The following is a 21465-nucleotide window of genomic DNA, read 5'->3' as shown; positions in this document are numbered from 1 at the left end:
ACGTCGAGTTAGAATTCATAAGACGCGTCTGATGTTCTGGTACCACACCCTCCAGAGTCAGGGCTCAGCGTACAGCTGCTCCACATCATTTTCTGAAAGTTGAGAAAGGCTGGCAAGGCACTGGTCATGACAGTCATGTGGGACAGAGCTAGATAACTGATTGCAAAATGTTATTTAATGAAAAAAAAAATAGAAAAGGGAAGATATGCGCTCTCATTTCTCAGCCATCTATGATTAGTTGTCATTAACAAATGACATGAATGACGACACCCCCAAGAAGCTCTTGTTCACACATAGGATCCAATACTGTAACAAAACCATGAGCGTTTTTGTTGTCACTTCACTCATGAAATGGTTGCATCTAAATGAAACAAAAGAGTAGTATTTCCCCGGAAGCCTGAAGGGGAATGGCCATTTCTAGTGGGCGGGGTCAAGAACAGTCCCTTGAATTTGGGATCAGACCAAGAAGGCGGTCTCTATTGCTGGGAGAAGTTGGGAGGGGCCACCTGAGAACTCTTCCATTAGTCCTCTCCTCTCGCAGCAGGAGGGAGCTGGAGGTGGAACAGGCTTTGTCGTTTCTCCTTGTGGCTTTGTGGCCCTCTCTCTTGCCCATCCCCAAAGGGAAGCAGGGCCAGGTTCATGGGGAGGGTTTTGTCCAACAATGTGAGCATTATTTTAGTAGCACAAAAGGGTAGTAGGAATAACAAGCCACTGCTAACCTGGGGCAGAAGCAGACTCAGGACTAGAAGGAACTTTTTCTGTAAAGGTTGGAAAAATGAGTAGAGCGAACACAGCATACATGACATCCAGTGAAATTCTTAAAGGACATGTAGCTGTGTGAGGGCTCAGGAGTGGGGTGATTCAGTCCCATTTCTCACTCTCCTAGTCCTTAATGGGGAAAAGAATTCTCGATCGTTAGAGTGTGCTAATTCCTTTCTCTACTCCTGTGGCAATAGGTAGCGTGAGTGTCAAGTAGGTAGATGTGTGGGGCCAGGGCGCGTGGGCAGTGGGAAGGCCCTGAGGTGCCCAGCTCATCAACCCGGGCTCTCAGCTCTCCTTTCTGCTCTTCTCTGCTCTCTGCCTCCCCTCCCCACAGCGATGCAGGCTCATGGCGTTGGCTGGTTGAACCTGGTGGGAGAGAGCTTGCCCCTTACTCTCAGGACCCCTGGGCTCCTAATGGTGGCCACAGGTTGGCCACATGGGCACTGGCAGCCTGTGAATCCCCCCACCTCCTCATCCTGAAACGTCACTGACATCTCTAAGGGGAGAACAGAGCCAGGAGAAGTCCAAGTCCAAGTTGGTGAGGATGCCAAAGAGAGCCAGCCGTCCAGCTGGTGGGGAGAGTATTGACCAGTAAGCGCTTGCTGGGGCCCCTTGCTGGTGGGAAGTCTGGCACTGAACTGTATCTTAGACCAGCGGTCGCCAGCCTTTCAGACCTCACGGATCACCCGTGGTCCACGGGCCACCGGATGGCGACCGCTGTCTTAAACCACGACTCTGTTATGTGTACACCAGCAGACTGTGCTGACATGTTCTTGTCGTGTCGTATGCTGCTCAAAGTTTTGGCTGAAAAATATTGTCTCTAGGATCTCCAGCCTCCACCTTTTCCCATCTCTCTTCCTCCTCCCGGCTCTTTTCCACGTTCACAATCGCTGTTCGCTCAGGCTCTCATGACAACACTAACACGAAGAGAAGAACAATTCCTAACTATGATCCCTTCCAGAAATATCGCTATCTAGACGGGGACCTATTCCCTAAGTTAAGGGGTTGACTGAAGTGAATTCTCAAACACCAACCGTGGCATGTTAGGGAGGCGGTGGCGAAGTTCAACCGACTCGGTGCTTGTGAAGCAGGGGCTGTGAATTCTATGCCCACAGAGGCTCCCGGAGGCGTGCGTCGATGGGATGTGCTTATTGAAAAGAGCCACTCAAAGCAGAGCAGCTCTGCGAGCCACATTCGGAGCTCCTGTTTGTGAGATGCTCCGCCCCATGGCGCGGGCTTTGCATTGTTCCTCGGTCTGGAGGGCGCTTCCTGTTTTCCCGAGTTAGTTCAGTGCCAGGAGTGTCTGGAAGCATGAGTCACTTCCTGGCTTTTCCTTGAGGTCAGGGCGTGGACACGGTAGGGGAGAGGGTCGGCGCGTTCAGGAGGCGTTAACGTCCGAACAAAAAAGTGGGAGGTTTCGGGGTGGGTCATGTCACAGCTCCCGGCCATACACGGCATGCTCCCCGATCCCAAGTCTGCCACGTGGTTTTAAAAATGAATTCAAGATGGAAAGTTTGCTCAGCAGACAAAGCCCATTCTCGAAAGGGAAAGGAACGTTCTGATAGCAGGTCTCCATCGTGGGGGACACACCATGCAGCGCTTGGTGCTTGTGGAATCGAGTTCAGGGTTTAGGAAGATAATGGAGGTGTCCAGTCGCCAGGAGATTAGAAATGCTTCAGATGAGTAAGTGTGCAGCTGGTGAGCCTCATTGAACTACGTCACAGATGGGAAGAGACCCATTTCACTGTGTGTTTGGCAAACCAAGGCTGGGTTTATCAGGTGCAGAGGAAGAAGAATGGTCCAGGCACTAGCAAACTCCTGTAGAACGGTCAGGCTCTGCTTACTAGACTAGTTGGGACTCAATAATTATTGCTTTTTTTTAAAAAATCCTCACCTGAAGTCATTTTCCCATTGATTTTTAGAGAGAGTGGAAGAGAGAGGGAGAGACAGATACACCCATGTGAGAGAGACACATCGATTGGTTGCCTCCTGCATGTGCTCCGACCAGGGCCCAAGCTGGGGAGAAGCCTGCAACCAAGGTACGTGCCCTTGTCCGGAATCAAACCCGGTCCGCAGGCCACTGCTCTATCTACTGAGCCAAACAGGCCGGGGCGATAGTTATTGCTTTTTAATGAGAAGTCTTCTATTAGAGACATTTGAAATGGCTGCCCCTTTATATATGTCCCTTACGATATGCCTGGGTATGTTGTCTACGTCTTTAGCAAGGCAAGTGCAGCTTTTATCATTGACTTTGTCAGATTCTTGTTTAGTATTTATAAATGGTGAGTAGAGAACCCTAGTCAAGTGCTACCAAGGAATCTAAACTTGAAGAGCTGTCGCTTTTGTAGAAAAAGAATGTGGTTTTCCACTCAATGCTAAGAGAGATAGGCAGCCATAGAACTGTACAGGGAACGAGAAGTGCAAAGATATAGAAAATGGTAAAAATAAATGAGCTGAGTTAGGGAAGGCTATGCAAAATCAAATGTAGATAATGTCCGATCGATAAAGTGATATTCTACTTTAAAATATAGAAAAATTAAGGAAGTAAAGTTAATAAAACTATGAAAAGTAGGAAGAAGGTATAGCAAAGTGATAAAATATCACACTAAAAATAAAATTTGTTTCTTGTTCTTTCTTGCAAAAATAAGGCCATTTGTTAGCTTATGTAGAAAGTTAAAATCACAGAGGCACACAAAAGTAGCTGGCATCGGCTTCTGGAGCGAAAAGATCTGACATCAATGAGCTAACTTATTAGTGATCTAAATACCTTCACACACAGGACCACACACCCTGACAGAGGCGCATTTCAAGTTATCAATGTCAGCCAATGCAATACCCAAATAAGGCGACCATTTAAAAAAAAACACCGTTTCTCCTTATCTTTTGAATGGACTGACTCACGCTGGGTGACAATGAAATCAGGGTTAATGATCAGTCTTAGTGTGTGTTAGTCTGTGGGATAGTCCGAAAGGCGGAAAGCAAGAGGGTTTGTTAATGACCCGAGGACCAGGCTGTCACATGACCACACAGCAGCGGCAGGCCTTGCCCTGTGTATTACCTGTGAGCGACGGGTCCTCCGTGCCGTCCCCGGCCGTCGGAGCGGCGTGCGGAGGCGGGTGGACGGGGCTGCCCAGGCGTTCTTCCTGCTCTCTCAGCGACATGGAGTGTCTGTGGGGAGAAGGGTGGCGTGCGTGCTCCGGGGGCTTGACCTCCGCTCTCTTCCTGGGGAGAGGTGTCGGCCTGGCCGGCTGGGGCGCCTGACCGTGGGGCGCCCTGGGCTGGGGGGCAGGTTTCCCAGCCTCTCCCTCGCCCTCCTCCTCATCGATGACAACCAGCTCCGCGTGGATGACGCCGTCATAGCCCGTCAGGACCCCGCGCTCCTCCGCATCGTCTTCTGCCTGCTGGTACCCCATGAAGATCATGGTCACAGGCTCCGCGCCGTCCATGTCAGAGGGCAGGGAGTGCATGATGTTGTAGTGCACGTCTTCCTCGGCCCCCTGCCACGTGGGAGAAGGGCCCTGGCGCTCAGACCTCCCAACGAGCCCTCCTCTGGGGCCCGGCCCGGCCTTGGGGGAGGGCGCCTGCTTGTCCGGAGGCCCGTCTGTCCCATCCGCTCCTTCCCAAGCGGCCGGCAGCCTCTCTGCTTGTGGAATCACCCATCGGCGCGGGTGAGGGGTCGGCCGAGGGGGGCTGTCGGGATGCCAGCGGTCGCCCCTCTCCCCCGACAGCCCGTTGTCCACGTGGTGGACGGAGTGGTTCCTGTCGCTCCCCAGTCCGTTCGCTTGCCTCTGGCTCCTTTCCTGGGGGGTGGGCCCGGGGGCTGCTCTCTCCCTCTGCGGGGTGGCGGGCCTGCAGAAGGGGTTGGCGTAGACGGGCTCGTGGTACTCGGTCGGGCACCGGGAGCTCCTCTCGGACGCCTGCCTCAGGAGGTCCTCCACCTCCACGGGCCCCAGGCTGTCCGTGCCGTTGAGCGCGGCCGGGTGGTCGGAGCTGACTTCGTACACCGACTTGCGCCCGTCGTCGTACACTTTCACCCCCTCGCCCGTGAAGTCCTCCGACGGCAGCGGGATGGAGGACAGCACCGTGCTCTCGCCCGTCTTCAGGTCTTTCTCCACCTTGATTTCCATGGCATACAGCGCTGGGGGGAGACAAAGCCCATCTCCGATTCAGTTCCCACTTCCTCTCGTACACGAGCCTGCTTTCTCATGGCTTACACACACACACACACACACACACACGCGCACGCACATACACACACGTACACACACATGTGTACACACACACACACACACATACGCACACACATGAAGGTCCCTTCTGATGGTCTAGACCAGGGGTGGGCAAACTTTTTGACTTGAGGGCCACAATGGGTTCTTAAACTGGACCGGAGGGCCGGAACAAAAGCATGGATGGAGTGTTTGTGTGAACTAATATAAATGCAAAGTAAACATCATTACATAAAAGGGTACGGTCTTTTTTTTTTTTTAGTTTTATTCATTTCAAACGGGCTGGATCCGGCCCGCGGGCTGTAGTTTGCCCATGGCTGGTCTAGTTTGTGCATTTCTGATTTTATTTGTCAACTACACAGTGACCAAGCCTGGTGAGATGGAGTTTAGGTCAGGATGGGTGACATCAGCGAAAAGTGGGAAGGATTGGAGGAGAGAAGCAGGAGGTTTCAGATAGTCAGGCTTTTCACTGGGCACCCAAAGCTATGTTCTTTCTAAGGAATAGACCCAACGAGATGGATTTATGTTCTTTGGCATGACTCACTGGGAGGACGCAGACCTCCTGAGCTGGGAGAAGTGTCCTGCATTGCGTTCCGGAGGCAGAGGCCTCGCTCGGTCCCGCGTCGGGTTAGGTGCCCCCGCCCCCCACCCCCTTGCTGCTCAGGGACCTCGCAGCCACGGGAGACCATAGAGGACTCCTGACGCCCTCGCCAGGGGAGCTCGAGTCACTGTCCATCTGGCCGTGAAGAGGGAGGGGGCTGGGGTCACAGGCCTCGCCTCTGGCAGGACGCTGCTTCTCATTTTCACTCCCACGTTCAAGTGGAGAAAGGGCTAAAAATAGAGTGGCCAGCGGTCCTGCAACCTTGGACTGGAGCGAGCCTGCTGATGGGGGAGCTGAGGTCCCGTGGCTGCCGTTTTAACTGGTGTCAGGTAGCTAATAGGACGGTGGGCACCATGGCAGTGGCTGGTCCCCACCTTCCTTCTGAAGCCACTGCCTTCCTGTCTCGTTCATCGCCCCCGGCTCCCGGCCTCGGCTCCCGGCCTCGGCTCCCCGATGACAACAATGGCAGGGCCCTTATCCCCACCCCTCCCGTCTCTGCTTCATCCGTCTCTTCAGGACCCTCACGCCCTGATTCGGGATAGTTTATTATTTACCTAATGTCTGTCTGTTTTCTCCCTTACAATGTCAGCTCCACGAGGGCAGCGGCTCTCGCTGCTTTATTTATTTATTTTTAAATATGTCTTTATTGATTTCAGAGAGGAAGGGAGAGGGGGAGAGAGATAGGAGCATCGATGATGAGAGAGAACCGTTGCTCAGCTGCCTCCTGCACACCCTCTGCATGTGCCCTGACCGGGAACGGAACCATGACCTCCTGGTTCATAGGTCAACGGCCAACCACGGAGCCACCGAGGCCGGGCTCTTGCTGCGCTGTTCACTACTGTGTTCTTCGTGCGAGGACGGAGCTGGGCATGCAGTGAGTGGTCGCTAAATGGTTGCTGAATGAATGAGCGCATGGCTGCTACCTGCCCGTAGAACGCTTCCCTTTCTGGTCTAAAATGCAAAGCTTCCCCCTAAAGAACTTTATTTCCCCGGCGGCTTTGAAGCATTGTTTTATGGAAGCCACGCCCCCTCCATGGGAGTAAACCACAATTGGCCTGCTGAAGGGGGTGTTTCTATTTTGATGGAGAATCTTAGTGACTCAAGAGCATGTCTACGGGGTGGGATCTGGTGGGAGAGACGCTTTCGAGAAAGGAGCTTTGCTTTCAAGAGCTGCTTGTTCCCGTTGGCCTTCCTCTCCTCCGTCCTCACCTCGTTGCTAGGGAATGGAGCGCCTGGACGGAACACCCGGCCGGATACCCCTACCTGTGCAGGTGACCCCAGACCTCACGGGAGCCTGTGAAACGGACCATTGAATAAGCTGGGCGCGTAGATGGCAGAGCAAGTGGCTAACGTGATCTTGCAAAGCTCTGAAGGCGCGAGCTGCCTCTGCAGGCAGATCCCTCGTGTACCTTTTCTATTTTGCTCATCGTCTTCTAGTCCATCATTTCTTTCCTTCCTTAATCGGGAAGGGACGTAGGATTTTGGAAGGTCGGGGATATTAGCATAGATGTCTTCAATCGACTCTGCAAAATTAATATCAATTCAAAATACAGCTGGAGGATATGGACGGTCATGGAAACAGTGTCAGTGGGCTTGTCAAAACACAGCTGAACGAGACATAGATGAGAATGCTCAGAAACGTACCTCCTGGCGTTCCTTCCTTTTCCACCTTCACAGACTGTAAGAGAGAAAAAAAGAATTCTTTAAGGTTAATACAGTTGACAAGATAGCTTCCGAGTGTGGGTATGTGCTGAAGAATGGTCCGCTCTCGTGGACCCGCTTGGGGGGGGGGGGGGGGGGGAGAATCTGGGTTTTAGGCTTCATCCAGGCGCTCACCCTTATTATGTCTTCCGTGGTTCTCTCCACGGATTTCAGTTTCTTTAAAATCGCCTCCTCGTGAGTCGAGATCTGCAGCTCCGCCCTTTCCAGGTCTTGGATCTCTTTTTCAAGCCTGACAACAAAAGAGAGATAAGTTTTATTGCTGCGGCAGGACAAATGCGTCGCTCTCAAGTGTATCTCCCCCGGTACCCCCTCTCCTGGGGCCATGGCATTCAAGTATCCAGGCACCGTCTGAGAACGCAGCTCCCACCACACAGCACCTTGGGCCCATGGGAGGCACCCGACACCCGGTTTGGTTGAACAGGGCTCAGTGCCAGGCTACCTTGTGTTCTGGGCAAAAGGAATTCTTGGGTGAAGTGGTTGGCCCTTGCCCCAGGGTCTTCATTGCAATGACTAATGTTACTTCCCAGCGAAACCGAGGAATTTCTTGGACAAAGAATCTTAAGTTTAAAGTTGAACAGAAGGAACGGTGCATGTGCAGTTCGACGATGTTTCCTACCCACATCTCCACATAAATGATTTGGAAAAAATCATAGCAATTTTTTTTTCTAGCCAGTCAACACTTTAGAACATTATAATTATTAAGCTCGATTCAAGAATCATAGCTATTTAACAGGGAAGGACCCTTTGTAGTCCAACCCTGGGCATGATCCTTGGTTCTGATTTCAGTTTCCTGAGAGCTGTGCTGTGGTGAAGTGAGGAAGGCAAATGTGTGTGTGTGTGTGTGTATACACACACACACACACACACTAGTGCATGAAAATTCATGCACTTGTTTGGGAGGGGGCAGGGTCCTTCAGCCCGGCCTGCACAGTCTGGCAGCCCAGGAGCCCTCAGGGGATGTCCACCTGCCAGCTTAGGTTCGCTCCCCGGGGGATTGGGCCTAAGCTGCAGTCAGACATCCTTAGCGCTGTGGAGGAGGCAGGAGAGGCTCCCGCCACTGCGGCTGTGCTTACAGCTGAGTGGAGCTCCCCCTGTGGAAGTGCACTGACCACCAGGGGGCAGCTCCTGCATTGAGCATCTGCCCCTTGGTGGTAAGTGTGCATCACAGCAACTGGTCGTTCCTGGTCGTTCCGCCGTTAGGGTCAATTTGCATATTACCTTTTATTATATAGGATATTTGCATGTATATGTACACACATATGTATCTATATACATCCTTGTAATTATTCAAAGTATGTGTATACATGCATATGCACACATACATATTCATATGTGTGTACATATTTAAAAGATTTTAGTTTTAGGTATATGTATGTATATGTGTATACCCTGTATATACAGGGTACACACACTTTAACAGCTGATAGATCAATTCTGAAAGTGAGATGTATTTTAATAAGCACTGCCTTTAGAATTATTCAGAGCATGTGTAGACATTTTGGGGGGACACCCTCCATACTGAAAACTAAAATTGTTTGTACCTGGGGCCTTTTGGGGGAGGTGCGACGGCTCCCTAACCTTCTCTGCTTCTCTCTCCGAGATGGGTTAGAGTTTCCGTAATTGCCGCATCCCCATCCTTAGGAGGTATCACCTTCCCGGTTGGAGCTGCGGCGGGGGGAGTGCTGAGTGACTCAGGCTGCGAGAACCAGGCGGTGGGGACAGAGAACTGGCCTCCTGGTGCCTCCTGGGCTGTGAGGCGGGGCCGATGGACGAGTGAGCCCCTCCCAGCTCCTGAGAGGTGGTGGGCAGGGGCAGGTGCCAGTTTAGATAACAGAGGATCTGAGAGGACTTGGGATGCTGTCCATGCGGCAGTCCACCTTCTCCGTGGCCATTTGCTGGGGAAGGAGGGTGATTTTCGAGAGTCCCCTGGGGAGAGCAGGCAGCTTCCATTTCGTGCCATGGCCTGGTAACGGCCTCCCTTACTCATCACGAGACAGTGTCCCCAGTCCCATTACAGCGGCAGTTTTTTATCTTCGAAAAAGGACAGAACATAACGCTGGATGCGCCAAGAAGGGGTCATTTCAGAAGGTGGTTTTTCTGCTGCTCAGGGTTCATTTCTCTCTCCCCATTGTCAGTGGAGTCAAGCAAGAGCTAACACAACCGACAGGCTGCCATGAGGGCCAGACAGACTGGAACTCAGGAGAAAACAAATTCAGCAGCGCATGTCCCATGTCACAGCACCGCCTGTCAGCCACTAGAACCACGTGTCACATGTATGAGCGTCATACTGTGCCAGGCCTGGCCTGCTTGGTCCTCACCCATCCTTAGGAGGTATCACCTTCCCGGTTGGAGCTGCGGCGGGGGGAGTGCTGACTCAGGCTGACACCAGCCCGGAGCCCTGCGATGGTTCCATCGCACAGATGAGCAAGCTGACCCCTCGGAAGGTCCCTGGCCGGGAGGCCCGGCCCAAGCAGGGCGGGATTGGGAAGCAGGTCCCTCCTACAACTCTCCCTTCGGAGCCTGAGCTCCTAACTCCTGTCTCATCGGCCTCCGTGGGAGCAAGACCTGTAAGACGGGTTCTTAGGCAGAGGCATTCTCCTCGCTCAGCAGCGGTGGGACAGGGTTTCCGACTTCTCATGCTAATGAAGAGAGAGACGATGGAAATGCTGGTGGGGCCCAGCCACATGTGGAAGCAGCCTTTCTGTCGGGCCCTTCCTGAGGGGTTTGCCGGGGTAGCCGTTCTCCGTTGGGTGGACCGTCCGTCTGCCCAGGAGTCAAGCCTGGCTTCGCCGTTTCCCTCTGGCTGCCGAGCCTGGTTCTGGGAGGCGCTGGTGGCGAGGCCCCTGCCAAGGAGTTTCTCTGCTCTGACACGACGCTGTCCAAAGTGATGGAGGCTTAGGAGTGACACGGGCAGCGGCTGATGCGGTGCGAGTGGAACAGAGCAGCTTGGCGTGTCCCCGAGGCCGCGCCTGGGATGCAGTCTATGGCGGGTTTCGCCGTAGCCTTGGGCAGGGCTGATGCAGCCTGTGTGTCTCGGGAGCCACGGCCCCACCCAGACGGGCCCCCCCGTGGCCAGGTGCGCTGTGTGGGGGGGCCCGAGTCAGCGGTGTTACCCAGGCTGGGCCACTCCTCGGGTACTTTGGAGACCGGCGGTCAGAGGCTCAGATGACACCCCACCTATCGCTCCCTCACACACAGCCGGAGCTGGACAAACGGAGCCGGAGTCCCGGACTCACAGGCTCTCAGGCAGGCGGCCTCCAGCAGGTGTTGAATTCAGCTCCGAGAGCTGAGCAGTGTGACCCCTGACCCTGACCCTGCCTCTGGGCCAGGGAGCTGCATTCCTTTCTCCCCCACAGGATCCGGGAAGCTGCTGGTGTTTGCGGATATTTTGTGATTTTGTGATTTTGTGTGAAGGTTTGCTTCCCCCCGCCCCCAGCTCTGGCCACGGACACAGACAGGGAGCCGGTGCAAAGCTGGCGCCCGGCGGGAGTTACGGAACCGCTGAGCTTCAGCTCCCTGGTTTGGGGTCATAGTTTCCCAGAGGGCTTTCTGGAGGAGGTAGATGAGGTCATGTTTGCAAGCCTCGGGCACAGGGTGTGACCTAAAAGGTGTTCCTCAGTAATGACTCCCTGTCCCTTCTCCTCCCCGTCTGCTAGGGGGGAGGGGCCGGCTCAGACAACTCCAGGGAAAGAGAAAACCTACCAGGTCCATCTGGAGATTCAATCTTCAACTAAAAATTAAAAAAATCAATCAATCATCAATCAGTCAATTTGAGAGAGAGACATCAATCTGTTGTTCTGGCGTGGTTCAGTGGTTGAGCATGACCTATAAACCAGGAGGTCATGGTTTCATTCCCAGTCAGGGTACATGCCTGGGTTGCAGGCTCGATCCCCAGTAGGGGGTGTACAGGAGGCAGCCGATCCATGATTCTCTCTCATCATTGATAGCCCTGTCTCTCTCTCCCTCTCCCTTCCTCTCTGAAATCAATAGAAATATATTTTAAAAAATTTGTCGTTGCACTTATTGATGCATTCATTGGTTCATTCGTTTGTATGCCCTGATGGGGATCCAACCTGAAACCTTGACCTATGGGGATGATGCTCTTATGATCTTCAATTTTAATATTGATGCTTTTGGAACAAGGGGATGCTAATATAGCTTCAGAAACACCCTGTCCTTGAAAATCCTGTTCTAGACAGAAAACTAAAATATGCCCCAACATTGCCAGGATTGTTATAATAGTTATGGGATGGTGCTTGATTAATAAATGTGATCCGTGTGATAAATGAAGGAATGTGCTAGTCTGTTTTGGCCACCTGCTAATACCCTACCCCCCATTGCTCCTGTTTTTTCAGTAAGAGAACTCTCTGGCTACCCGGCCACAGACTACATTTCCCAGCCCCCTTTGCAGTAAATGGTGCCATGTGACTAAATTCTGGCCAATAGGACAGTAGCAGAAGCGACCTCTGCCATTTTCAGGTCATATCCTTAAAATAGAGGTGTTTGTCCTCCGTTTATCTTCCCCTTCCAGGCTGGAATGCGGAGGTGGCAGTGGAGAGCTGACAGTGGTCACGCAACCAGGGGACCACTTGGGGGATGGGGGCGGGGGAGCAGAGTAACAACAGGCAGGATCAGGTGACTTGCCGCCCGAGTCCCCTGGAATGACTCCCGGCTGGGACAGAAGCAAACCTCCCTCGTCTTGTTCAGGCCGCTGCTATTCTGGCGTCTCGTCAAACATTGCAACGCCATTTTCCCATAACCTTATGGGGAGGAACCTCAGTGACCGATTTCATGAACTTTCCCATCACGCCCCCCACCCCCCCCGCCCCCCGCCCCATTGGTTTGCAGAATTGCTCAGGCAGGTCTTGCATTTGGGGGTAGTTAGCCAGTAAAAATGGAAAAAAGATAATCCAGTCTTTGCTCTGGTGGGTAAAGAATTTACATGTTTCCGAATGATCCGTCAAATCCGAGATGCTTTGTATTGTCATGAGCTAGTTAATACGGAATGCCTCCGGTCCTCGAGGGGTGGGGGGAGGGAGGCAAAGCTGTAACTGTACAGCCCTGGCCTCGCCGATGCCCTTCAGTGCACAGAGCGGACGCTTGGGCCAGGCAACCCTGACCGAAGGGGGTTGGTCACCCGTGATGGGCGGCGGATGATTCCTAATGGGTCGGCGGTAAAGATATTTTATCTTTAGAGATCATTTGGCCAAGGCTAATGTCAAGCTACACCTTCTCCACAAAATTGAGACTGTAGTCTAGTAGAATGTGGGCTGCTTTGTTGTATTTTTTTAAAGACGGGTCCAATACATTTCATCAAACATTTAACAAACGTTTCATAAGCTCTTACGACGTGGCAGGCACACGTCCTCACCAGCTGAAATGAAAGTCTATCGGAAGAGACAAGGCACTTCTCTGCACAGAGGGAGGGCGGGAGTCCGTACAGCCAGGCCTTGCCACGGCTGTGGACGGTGACAATAAGGAAGAGCGGACTCACGGGAGCAGAGTCACAAGCCCGGGGGAGCGGGCCAGGGGACTGAAGGGCATTTGGCAAAGGGCAAGCGCAGAGTCTGCCTCGAGCCAGATCTCCTGCGTCTAATCCTGAACCTTTAAGAGCAGAACAGCAGTCCCACACGGCGGCGGCTTCAGATAACCCTCGGTGACATTGAAACAGTGTGCGTCGGCCCTGAGCACTGGGGACAGAGCGGAGGCCTGGAAAAGCTGAGTAATTCCTAGTGATGCTCGAGGAACGTGGGGAATCTCGTCACCAGCTAGAATGCTGTAAACGTTAGTCATTATCTGATGGGCAGGGGACGCCACCGTGGTCTGAGGCTGCCAGGCAGGCAGGCGATGTCGCAAGAGAATCGTTTAGGGGACAAGAAAAGCCTCTCCGTCAGAACAGGATTTTGTACGTGAAGGGTTGCCTCGGCCGTCAGAATGCAGGAACCCAACTGGTTGGCAGGGAGCCGGGCACTTCCCGGTGCTGGTTACACAGGCAGTTTCACATGGGTTCCCGTGAACGCACACCCTGCAGGTGGGCGTGGAGGATGGGTGGTTGGGGGCCTCTCAAATGCATTGGCAGGCAGAGGCTGTGTGTGTGTGTGTGTGTGTGTGTTTTAAATATATTTTTATTGATCTCAGAGAGGAAGAGGGAGAGAGAGAAAAACATCAATGATCAGAGAGAATCATGGATTGGCTCCTCCTGCACACCCCCTACTGGGGATCCAGCCTGCAACCCAGGCATGTGCCCTGACCGGGAATCTAACCGTGACCTCCTGGTTCATAGGTCGATGCTCAGCCACTGAGCCACGCCGGCCGAGCGATAACGCTATTCCTCAGGCTAAACTACTGAGCCACGCCGGCTGGGCCGGGCGTGCGATTTTTTATTAGGTCCTGCTGGGAACCACGTACTACGTGCTGGCATTGAATAAGACCTAAATACGTGTAATCATAGTTCACGCTGCCCTCTGCGGAGGGGACTGGAGTTTCCCAAGTGGCCTTCAGCGATGGTGCCCAGGGCGTGGCAAGCTAACCACAGATGTTCTTCTCCTTCAATTTGGAAAGCCTTTTCCTTTCCTTGTTTTTAAGTGGCGGGGAAGAATATTTTCAGTGAATAAACTACTTGTAATCACACAATGAAACGACACAACCCATTCAATGACGCCTGTAGCGCTGACTCTCTGTTGGACACAATTGCCGGCTTTGTCCTGGTCACCCCTCACATTTTTCTCTCTGGGTAACAGAGCCGCCCTGTCTTCTTGCTCCCCAGCCACTGCATTTCGCTTCGCCCCAGTGTTCACTGTGCTCACTGCACACCCAGAGCAGGACCCCATTCTCTGAAGACCATGTGCTAGCTGCATGCAACATAGATACCCAACAAGGACCCGCTAGTCGTGGGTGGTCTAAAGGACGGAGCCACATCTGCCTCTGGTGGACGAGATGCACTGCAAGGCTGTGAGGCCGTCGTCTGAGTGGGGGATGGAGCTCTCCGGGGAATGAGTGAGCCTGCGCCCCGGCACACACACCTTCCTCCCTCACCATGAGTCTCTGCCCTCGCACTTCCTTTTTATGTTGTTAATCCTCACCTGACGATATTTTTCCGTTGATTTTTAGAGAGAGTGGAAGGGAGGGGGAGAGGCAGAGAGAAACATCGATGTGAGAGAGACACATAGATTGGTTGCCTCCTGCACGCACCCCGATCAGGGCCTGTAATTCCCTTGACCGGGAATTGAACCTGGGACCCTTCAGTCTGTAGGCCGATGCTCTCTCCACTGAGCCAAGCCGACCAGGGCTGCCTTTCTTTCTTTGTGACCAGGACCTGGGGGATGGGTCACTGAAACCAACGCCCCCTACCCCTTCCTTCCTTCCTTCCTTAGTCACATCCAGAGCCCAAGGTCTGTGTCCCCTCGGCAGGTGGTCTCATATGTATGTTTCAAGTTCCTTACACTGTTTTGAATGCAAAAGCACTTTGAAAAGTTAAAGGGTATAAAGAGAGGTGTTTTGAGAAGCTTAGAATTTCAAGACTTTTCTTTTTAGTTCATTAATGTTCAAGTCATTGTCTAGTCTTCACCTGGTCCCGCACATCGATATTTTCTAAGTCCATCCATACATCCATCCATTTATCCATCCATCCATCCATCCATCCATCTATCCATCTATCCATCCATCTGTCTGTCCATCTTCTGTCTCTTCACCATCCATTTTTTCATCCATTCATTTATTAGGCTGTGTAGTCCATGTTCATGCTATGTGCTAGGCATGTATTAGGCATTTTGGGGGGGGGGGGTGAGGGGTGGTGAATAGATTTCTTCCTTTTTTCCTGGAAAATGAATTTACTTAGCTCCTTTTGTTGAATTTAAAAAGCTCCTAAATTAAAAATGATCAGAATATCTGAGAAATTAAAAACAACAACAGATGAACTGCTGCAAATCTGGTAAACCAATGAGTTAAACACGGAGAGCGAGAAGCATGCTGGGAGTGGTTTGACTCCTGTAATTGCCGAGGATTAATTTCTTGAGTGTTTCTAGGCAACTGGGAATTTAAGAAGGAACAAATGGTGGGTGTTTCGTGCTCTCCCTTTTGGCCCTTTCCTCCCTGTTCTCTCCCCTCTCATGTGATCGCAGCAGAGCGGCTTGTCTACGTCGCCGCAGTGTGATGTGGGACGTGGCTGGCGGGGTGTGAGGAGACGATCCTCTCATTAAGGCGCACACTGTCTGTGCAGGTCGATGGGAGCCTTAGGTAGGGGTTCAACGTGGGCCAAATGAGAATGACTTAAATTTGGCTAAACCATAACCAGCAACAAAATCCGTTCACCTTTCTATTTCTACATCATGGAGTTCCTTGTTGAAATTGAAGCCGGCCTGGCTGCCATGGCTCAGTGGTTGAGCGTCAACTTATGAACCAGGAGGTCAGGGTTCGATTCCTGATCAGGGCATATACCCGGGTTGTGGGCTCGATCCCCAATGTGAGGCATGTAGGAGGCAGGGGATCAATGAGTCTCTCTCATCATTGACGTTTCTCTCTCTCTCCCTCTCCCTTCCTCTCTGAAATCAATAAAATATATATATATATATATATATATATTTTTTTAATTGAGCTATCAGCTGTTAAAGTGTGTATATATTTTTTGGGGACACCCTGTCTAAAGTGGCTAGAAAATACATCCCCCCCCCTCCTCCTCCTCTCTCTTTCTCCCGTGCTGTCTCTATTTTGTGATAACACTGATAATCCTATCGTATATTTGAGCTTTCCCATTTTTCCCCACACCCTTCACCTCATTTTAAACCCAGGCGATCGAAGAGCTTGGTTAGATCAGAAGCTGCCAACTGCACTGAGCACGTGTGATGGGCAGGGGTGGGCCTGGGGAAGGGAGGTCCCTGCCTGTGCCCAAATCATCGGGGAAGTAGACCAGAGACAATGTTGTGAGGTCTTCCCACACGCCTTCTCCTCCCAACAGTGGGTGTGTCCAGGGAGGCCTGGGGCGGTGTGGGGGGGGGGGACAGCGGAAGCACACCTGTAGAGCTGCCCCTGTCCTCAGGGGCGGGCGGGGGTTGGGGCTGCGAAGGCCTGTTGTTTGATCACCTGCCATGCGCCAGGAAGGTGCTTCTAGCTTCGCATCGGTGTTTGTAAGCTGCCCAATCACTCTAAAGCAGCGGTTCTCAACCTTCCTAATGCCGCGGCCCTTTAATACAGTTCCTCATGTTGTGGTGACCCCCAACCATAAAACTATTTTCGTTGCTACTTCATAACTGTAATGTTGCTACTGTTATCAATCGTCATGTAAATATCTGATATGCAGGATGTATTTTCATTGTTACAAATTGAACATCATTAAAGCATAGTGATTAATCACAAAAACCATATGTAATTACATATGTGTTTTCCGATGGTCTTAGGCGACCCCTGTGAAAGGATCGATCGAACCCCAAAGGGGTCTCGACCCACAGGTGGAGAAGCGCTGCCCTAAAGGATATCGGTGCTACCATCTTGTGCATGAGCACACGGCGGAGTCACCGATCTGCACTTGACCAATCCCTCTTGGTTGCGGGCGCAGGAGACATCTACAGCACAATCCCCATGGTTCCCTTCGGGTGTGTTTCCCTAGTTTCTATGAGAAATTTCAAACGGAAGATCCGATGTTGTCCCCAGACGTGAGCATGGCTCTTCCACCTGCCACGTGGGGACTAAGTCAGAACACAGGCGGCTGGGAGCCCGCGAGGCCCTACCTGAGGATGCTCTGGTCCAGGGCCTGGATCTGCCGCTGGTCCTGCTGGTTCTGCCGCCTCAGCTCCTCCTGCTCCTTCCCACCGCCGCCGACGCCGTCCAGCAGCCAGCTCTCCCGCAGGGCCTTTTTCTGAGGCAGGGGACACAGAGACGTTTCCTTAAACCAGTCCACAGCCCCCGACCTCTGACCCCTCTCAAATCTAGGAGTTTCAACACGGGCACACTTCAAAGAGAAAGTATCCTCTCTCACCCCTTGCCTGAATAAACCTGGCCTTTTCCTTCTTTGCACCCTTCTTTTTTTAAAAAAAAAATTATTTTTATTGAATTCAGAGAGGAAAGGAGAGGGAGAGAGAGATAGAAACATCAATGATGAGGGAGAATCATGGATCGGCTGCCTCCTGTACGCCCCCTGCTGGGGATCAGGCTTGCAGCTGGGGCCTATGCCCTTGACCAGAATCGAACCCAGGACCCTTCAGTCCACAGGCCGATGCTCTATCCACTCAGCCAGACCAGCCAGGGTGGTGAGTCGGAATGTTGTCCACTTTACCAAAACAAAGGAGATTTCTGCTTCACTGTAAGGAAAGGAAATCCCCTCGAACCTGCAGGAAGGACTGTATTCCTGAGCCCGAGCCTGAGCCCGAGGAGAGGGAAAGCCCGTGGGAGAGGCTTTCTCCGGCATCCTGTTCGCGTCTCCCGTAGCAACGGCTGGATTGTATTTTGAAAGAGTTTGCGTTCCCCCTTTTCTTCCCGAAGCAAAATGCGTCTCTGTATGTCTAGCACCGCTGTCCATCATTCGCTCAATAACATTCCACTGGGACCCACTGTGTCCAAAAGGGTGAGAAGAGGAGAAGGGGACCTTTCCCTTATGTCCTGGGACGTCTCTCTCCACCGCACCGAGAACCAGGAAGAAGGACTTTCGTTTCTTCCCGAAGGGCGCTAGGGTGACTGCGGCGGGAATAGAAATGTGTCTGGATTTTTAAAAGAAAGTTTAAATGAGGTTGTGCTGGATAGTTACCAAAGGACGGTTATTTGAAGGCAATCGTTTTCACAGTGTTGAGAAATATGGCACTGCCCTAACCGGTTTGGCTCAGTGGATAGAGCGTCGGCCTGCGGACTCAAGGGTCCCGGGTTCGATTCCGGCCAAGGGCATGTACCTTGGTTGCGGGCACATCCCCAGTGGGGAGTGTGCAGGAGGCAGCTCATCGATGTTTCTAACTCTCTATCCCTCTCCCTTCCTCCCTGTAAAAAATCAATAAAATATATTTAAAAAAAGAAAAGAAAAATATGGCACTGATAACCGGTGAACGTGGTGGGAAATGCTAACTGCAGAATAGAGGGGGCCTGGCCTGCCCCGGGGGTGCGGTGGGCGGCCTGGGAGCCGGGACGCACGGAACACCCTTTGCAAACCACGGGGGTGAGCGACGCCCTCCTCCCAGGTCACGGTGTTCGTGTTGACCTCTCAGAGTTCAAGGGCACGTGGACAACGCGCCCAGCGAGCCAGAGCGTCCTCAGCCTCTAATTATAGCCGCTGAGCTGCCTGTGAAAACGTTTTCCCACTGACACAGTCCATGTTATCCCCACAGGTCAGGGCCGATCTCCCGAAGCCCAAGATGCCCCGTGGGCCTGAGTGTGCCACATTTTTAAAGAATTCACCTGGATTTTAATTTGCTTTTATTTGGTGGACGATGGTGCCCAGGAACGCAGAGGCGGTCCCTGTCAGAGGGCGTCGCTGCCCTTCCCAGCCCCCTCGCCGGGGAGTGCCAGTCACGTGAGGCCCCGTCACTGCCCCGCCATTGGGACGGGCTGGCCCGTGACGCTGGGGGTCCACGGAGAGCGAGCCTTGTGGCGTGATTACGGCAGCGAGGGGCTGCCTTCTTGGCTCTCAGCCTGACTGGGAATGAGAGGGATTTTCCTTTTAGCCGCATAAAACGTGGTGCGTCACCCAACCTCGCCATTTCCCCTGGCAGAGAGCGCGTCGCAGGTGACGGAAAGCCTATCATTTGGATGTGCAATCAGAGTGACGCGGTGCCATATTCTAGTAATAAAAACAGTTATTTTGCTTTATGTCACGAGTTAGACTTAAGCATAGGAGGTTCATGAACATATAGGCTCTATTTCACAGTGACATTCAGAATCAAAGGCATATTAACTACGTGGAAATGTAAGTGGTGTGGGAGTCAGACATTTCGGCAGGTAAGGAATTATATTTGCTTATATTTTCTGGTTATTTTGGGCAGTTTTTAAAAAATATATATATTTTTCAGAGAGGAAGAGAGAGGGTGAGAGCGATAGAAACATCAGTGATGAGAGAGAACCATTGATGGGCTACCTCCTGCACACCCCCTACTGGGGACGGAACCCAAAACCTGGACATGTGCCCCCACCGGGAATCCGACCGTGACCTCCTGGCTCATAGGTCAATGCTCAGCCACCGAGCCAGCCGGTCGGGCTGGGCAGTTATTTAGGGAAAGGTTTCCCGAAGCACTTCTACATCCTACACATCATGGCACAGATGTTGGGAATCAATTTGTTTTTCAAGCCATGAATTCGATGGACTCCCAGAAAAGAGACATCTTCTAGGTTTGGTGTATTTTATGTGTCTCCGTGGCTTGGGACTCTGACCAGGAAGCTTGGCAAGATGACCCGCAGGCCAGGCCCGGTTGTCAGGACGCTAACAACATCGCGGGAAAGCCGCCCGCCCAGCGCGTGGTCGGGGTGTTTGCAGCATCCGGAGCCGAAGGGGCTGGGAGTGAGTGCCCGAAGCTCTTTGAAACGAGTGCGCTTCCTGTGTGTGCACCTGCGGGCGCTTAGGGTGGTGGCTGGAGCGGACTGACCAGGCCCGCGGTCAGCGAGGTGGGGCGGGTGTCCCGGGCGTGGGGACAAGCGGTGAAGAAGCCAGTGAAAGGGACACTGGTCGCGCTGAGGCCAGCACGCTCTGGGCGGGGTGCGCCTCTCCGGGATAGGTTTTCAAATGCTCGCCCACATTCCTGAGCTGTGCTCTGGCGGGATGCCCGGTGGCCGCTGGGTCAGCCAGCCCTCTCCGCAGAGCTGGGAGATGAGCCTGCTCACCACATGCCCTGTCCTCCCGCCCCCTCGGCCTCCCAGGCAGTCTCATGGCGGCACAAATGCCTCACAGGTTGTGTGGCAGCTTCCACGGTGAGGGCGCAGGCCGGACTTCGTTTTATACTCTTTGGAAGCTTTGGGAGCGTCCAGCTTGCCTGGCACATAGTAGGTGCTTGAGAAATCGTTACTGTCCCGGCCGGTGTGGCTCAGTTGGCTGAGCGCCGTCCCGCACACCGAGAGGTTGCTGGCTCTACTCCTGGTCAGTGCACAGGCCCCGCTTGCAGCTTCCGTCCCCCGTCTGGGTGCGACGGGAGGCAACTGATCGATGTTTTTCTCTTCTCTCTCTCTCTCTCTCTCCTCTCTCTGAGGGAGAGGGAGAGAGGGAGAGTCAGCGACCCACAGCACTGATTTTGGAATTAGAAATGGTCCATCTCAAAAACTGTTGTAGGTTTGACTTCTGACTTCAGTTGAGTTGCGGTGAAATAACTTGGTAAAACTGGTTCTCGTTCCCTTGGTTTCCCCGGGAGTACGCCCTGCATTTCCTGGCTGTGTCCGCTGCTCGATAACTCAGCGGACACCCGGGGTAGCAGGCCAGCCCCGCCTCCCACTGACCCGCCAGAGGCGGACACGCCAGTTCTTATGGGAGCAAAGACACACGGAATCCCGAGCTCCGGGGCCCTGGAGTCTCCAGCGACGCGTCTGCTCAGAGTGGCCCTTGCTCCACCAGAAAGATGGGCTGAGCTGAACAGGCCTCTCTGACCTCAGGGTGTGGGCCCCATGAATATAGGCCGATTCCACTAGGGCCGTGGTTGGCAAACTGCGGCTCGCTGGCCCCTGGAGTGTGGCTCTTCCACAAAATACCGACTTCTGCGCATGGGCCATGAAGTTTCAATCGCACTGTACGTGCGCGCCCGCACGTGGTATTTTGTGGAAGAGCCACACTCAAGGGGCCAAAGAGCCACATGTGGCTCGAGAGCCGCAGTTTGCCGACCACTGCAGTAGGAGCTTGTCACCCCTCTGGGAGCAGCCCGCCACCCGACAGCTTCCTGCTGGGGCCTGCTCAGGGAGCCCAGGTTGTGGCCTGGTTGCCTCCGGTGGCGCAGGAAATGCTGAGAGGCAGCTGCTTTAATTACAGCGGCCACACCCACGGGAGAGGGAAAATCTGATGTTAAAATGGAGCTGTATTTTGGGTTATGATCTCATGTTCCGTCCAAAGAAAATAAAACAAAGACCCAAACCACTCTCAGCCAACATGGTGCCCACTGGGCTGAGCTCTCAGGCCCCGAGTCCTTGGTGGGCCGGGTGGGGTCGGGCCTAGCCCCCGGGGAAGGGCGGGCCTTCTGTGGATGTGAAAAGGGACTTCCTTGTGGC

At 53.0% G+C, this 21465-nt stretch overlaps 1 protein-coding gene across 2 annotated transcripts in view; it reads right to left on the bottom strand.

Annotated features, from left to right (window-relative positions):
* PALMD (palmdelphin) overlaps window positions 1–21465 on the bottom strand; it is a 37603-nt gene that overhangs the window by 1007 nt on the left and 15131 nt on the right. The window contains exons 3-7 of one of the 2 annotated variants that reach the window (XM_070395976.1): window positions 17034–17161; window positions 7426–7540; window positions 7234–7267; window positions 6999–7112; window positions 3821–4900 (exon numbers count right to left, since the gene is read on the bottom strand). In XM_070395976.1, coding sequence (XP_070252077.1) covers window positions 3821–4900; window positions 6999–7112; window positions 7234–7267; window positions 7426–7540; window positions 17034–17161 — 1471 coding nt within the window. The remainder of the gene's footprint in view (window positions 1–3820; window positions 4901–6998; window positions 7113–7233; window positions 7268–7425; window positions 7541–17033; window positions 17162–21465) is intronic. The other variant, XM_070395977.1, reaches the window with a different exon arrangement.

This window comes from Myotis yumanensis, unplaced genomic scaffold (genome assembly GCF_028538775.1).
Source record: "Myotis yumanensis isolate MYYU_CA2020_CCGP unplaced genomic scaffold, mMyoYum1.0.hap1 SCAF_17, whole genome shotgun sequence".
Lineage (NCBI taxonomy): Eukaryota > Metazoa > Chordata > Mammalia > Chiroptera > Vespertilionidae > Myotis > Myotis yumanensis.
The sequence above is the reverse complement of the archived record's forward strand: the minus strand, read 5'-3'. Positions and strand labels throughout refer to the sequence as shown.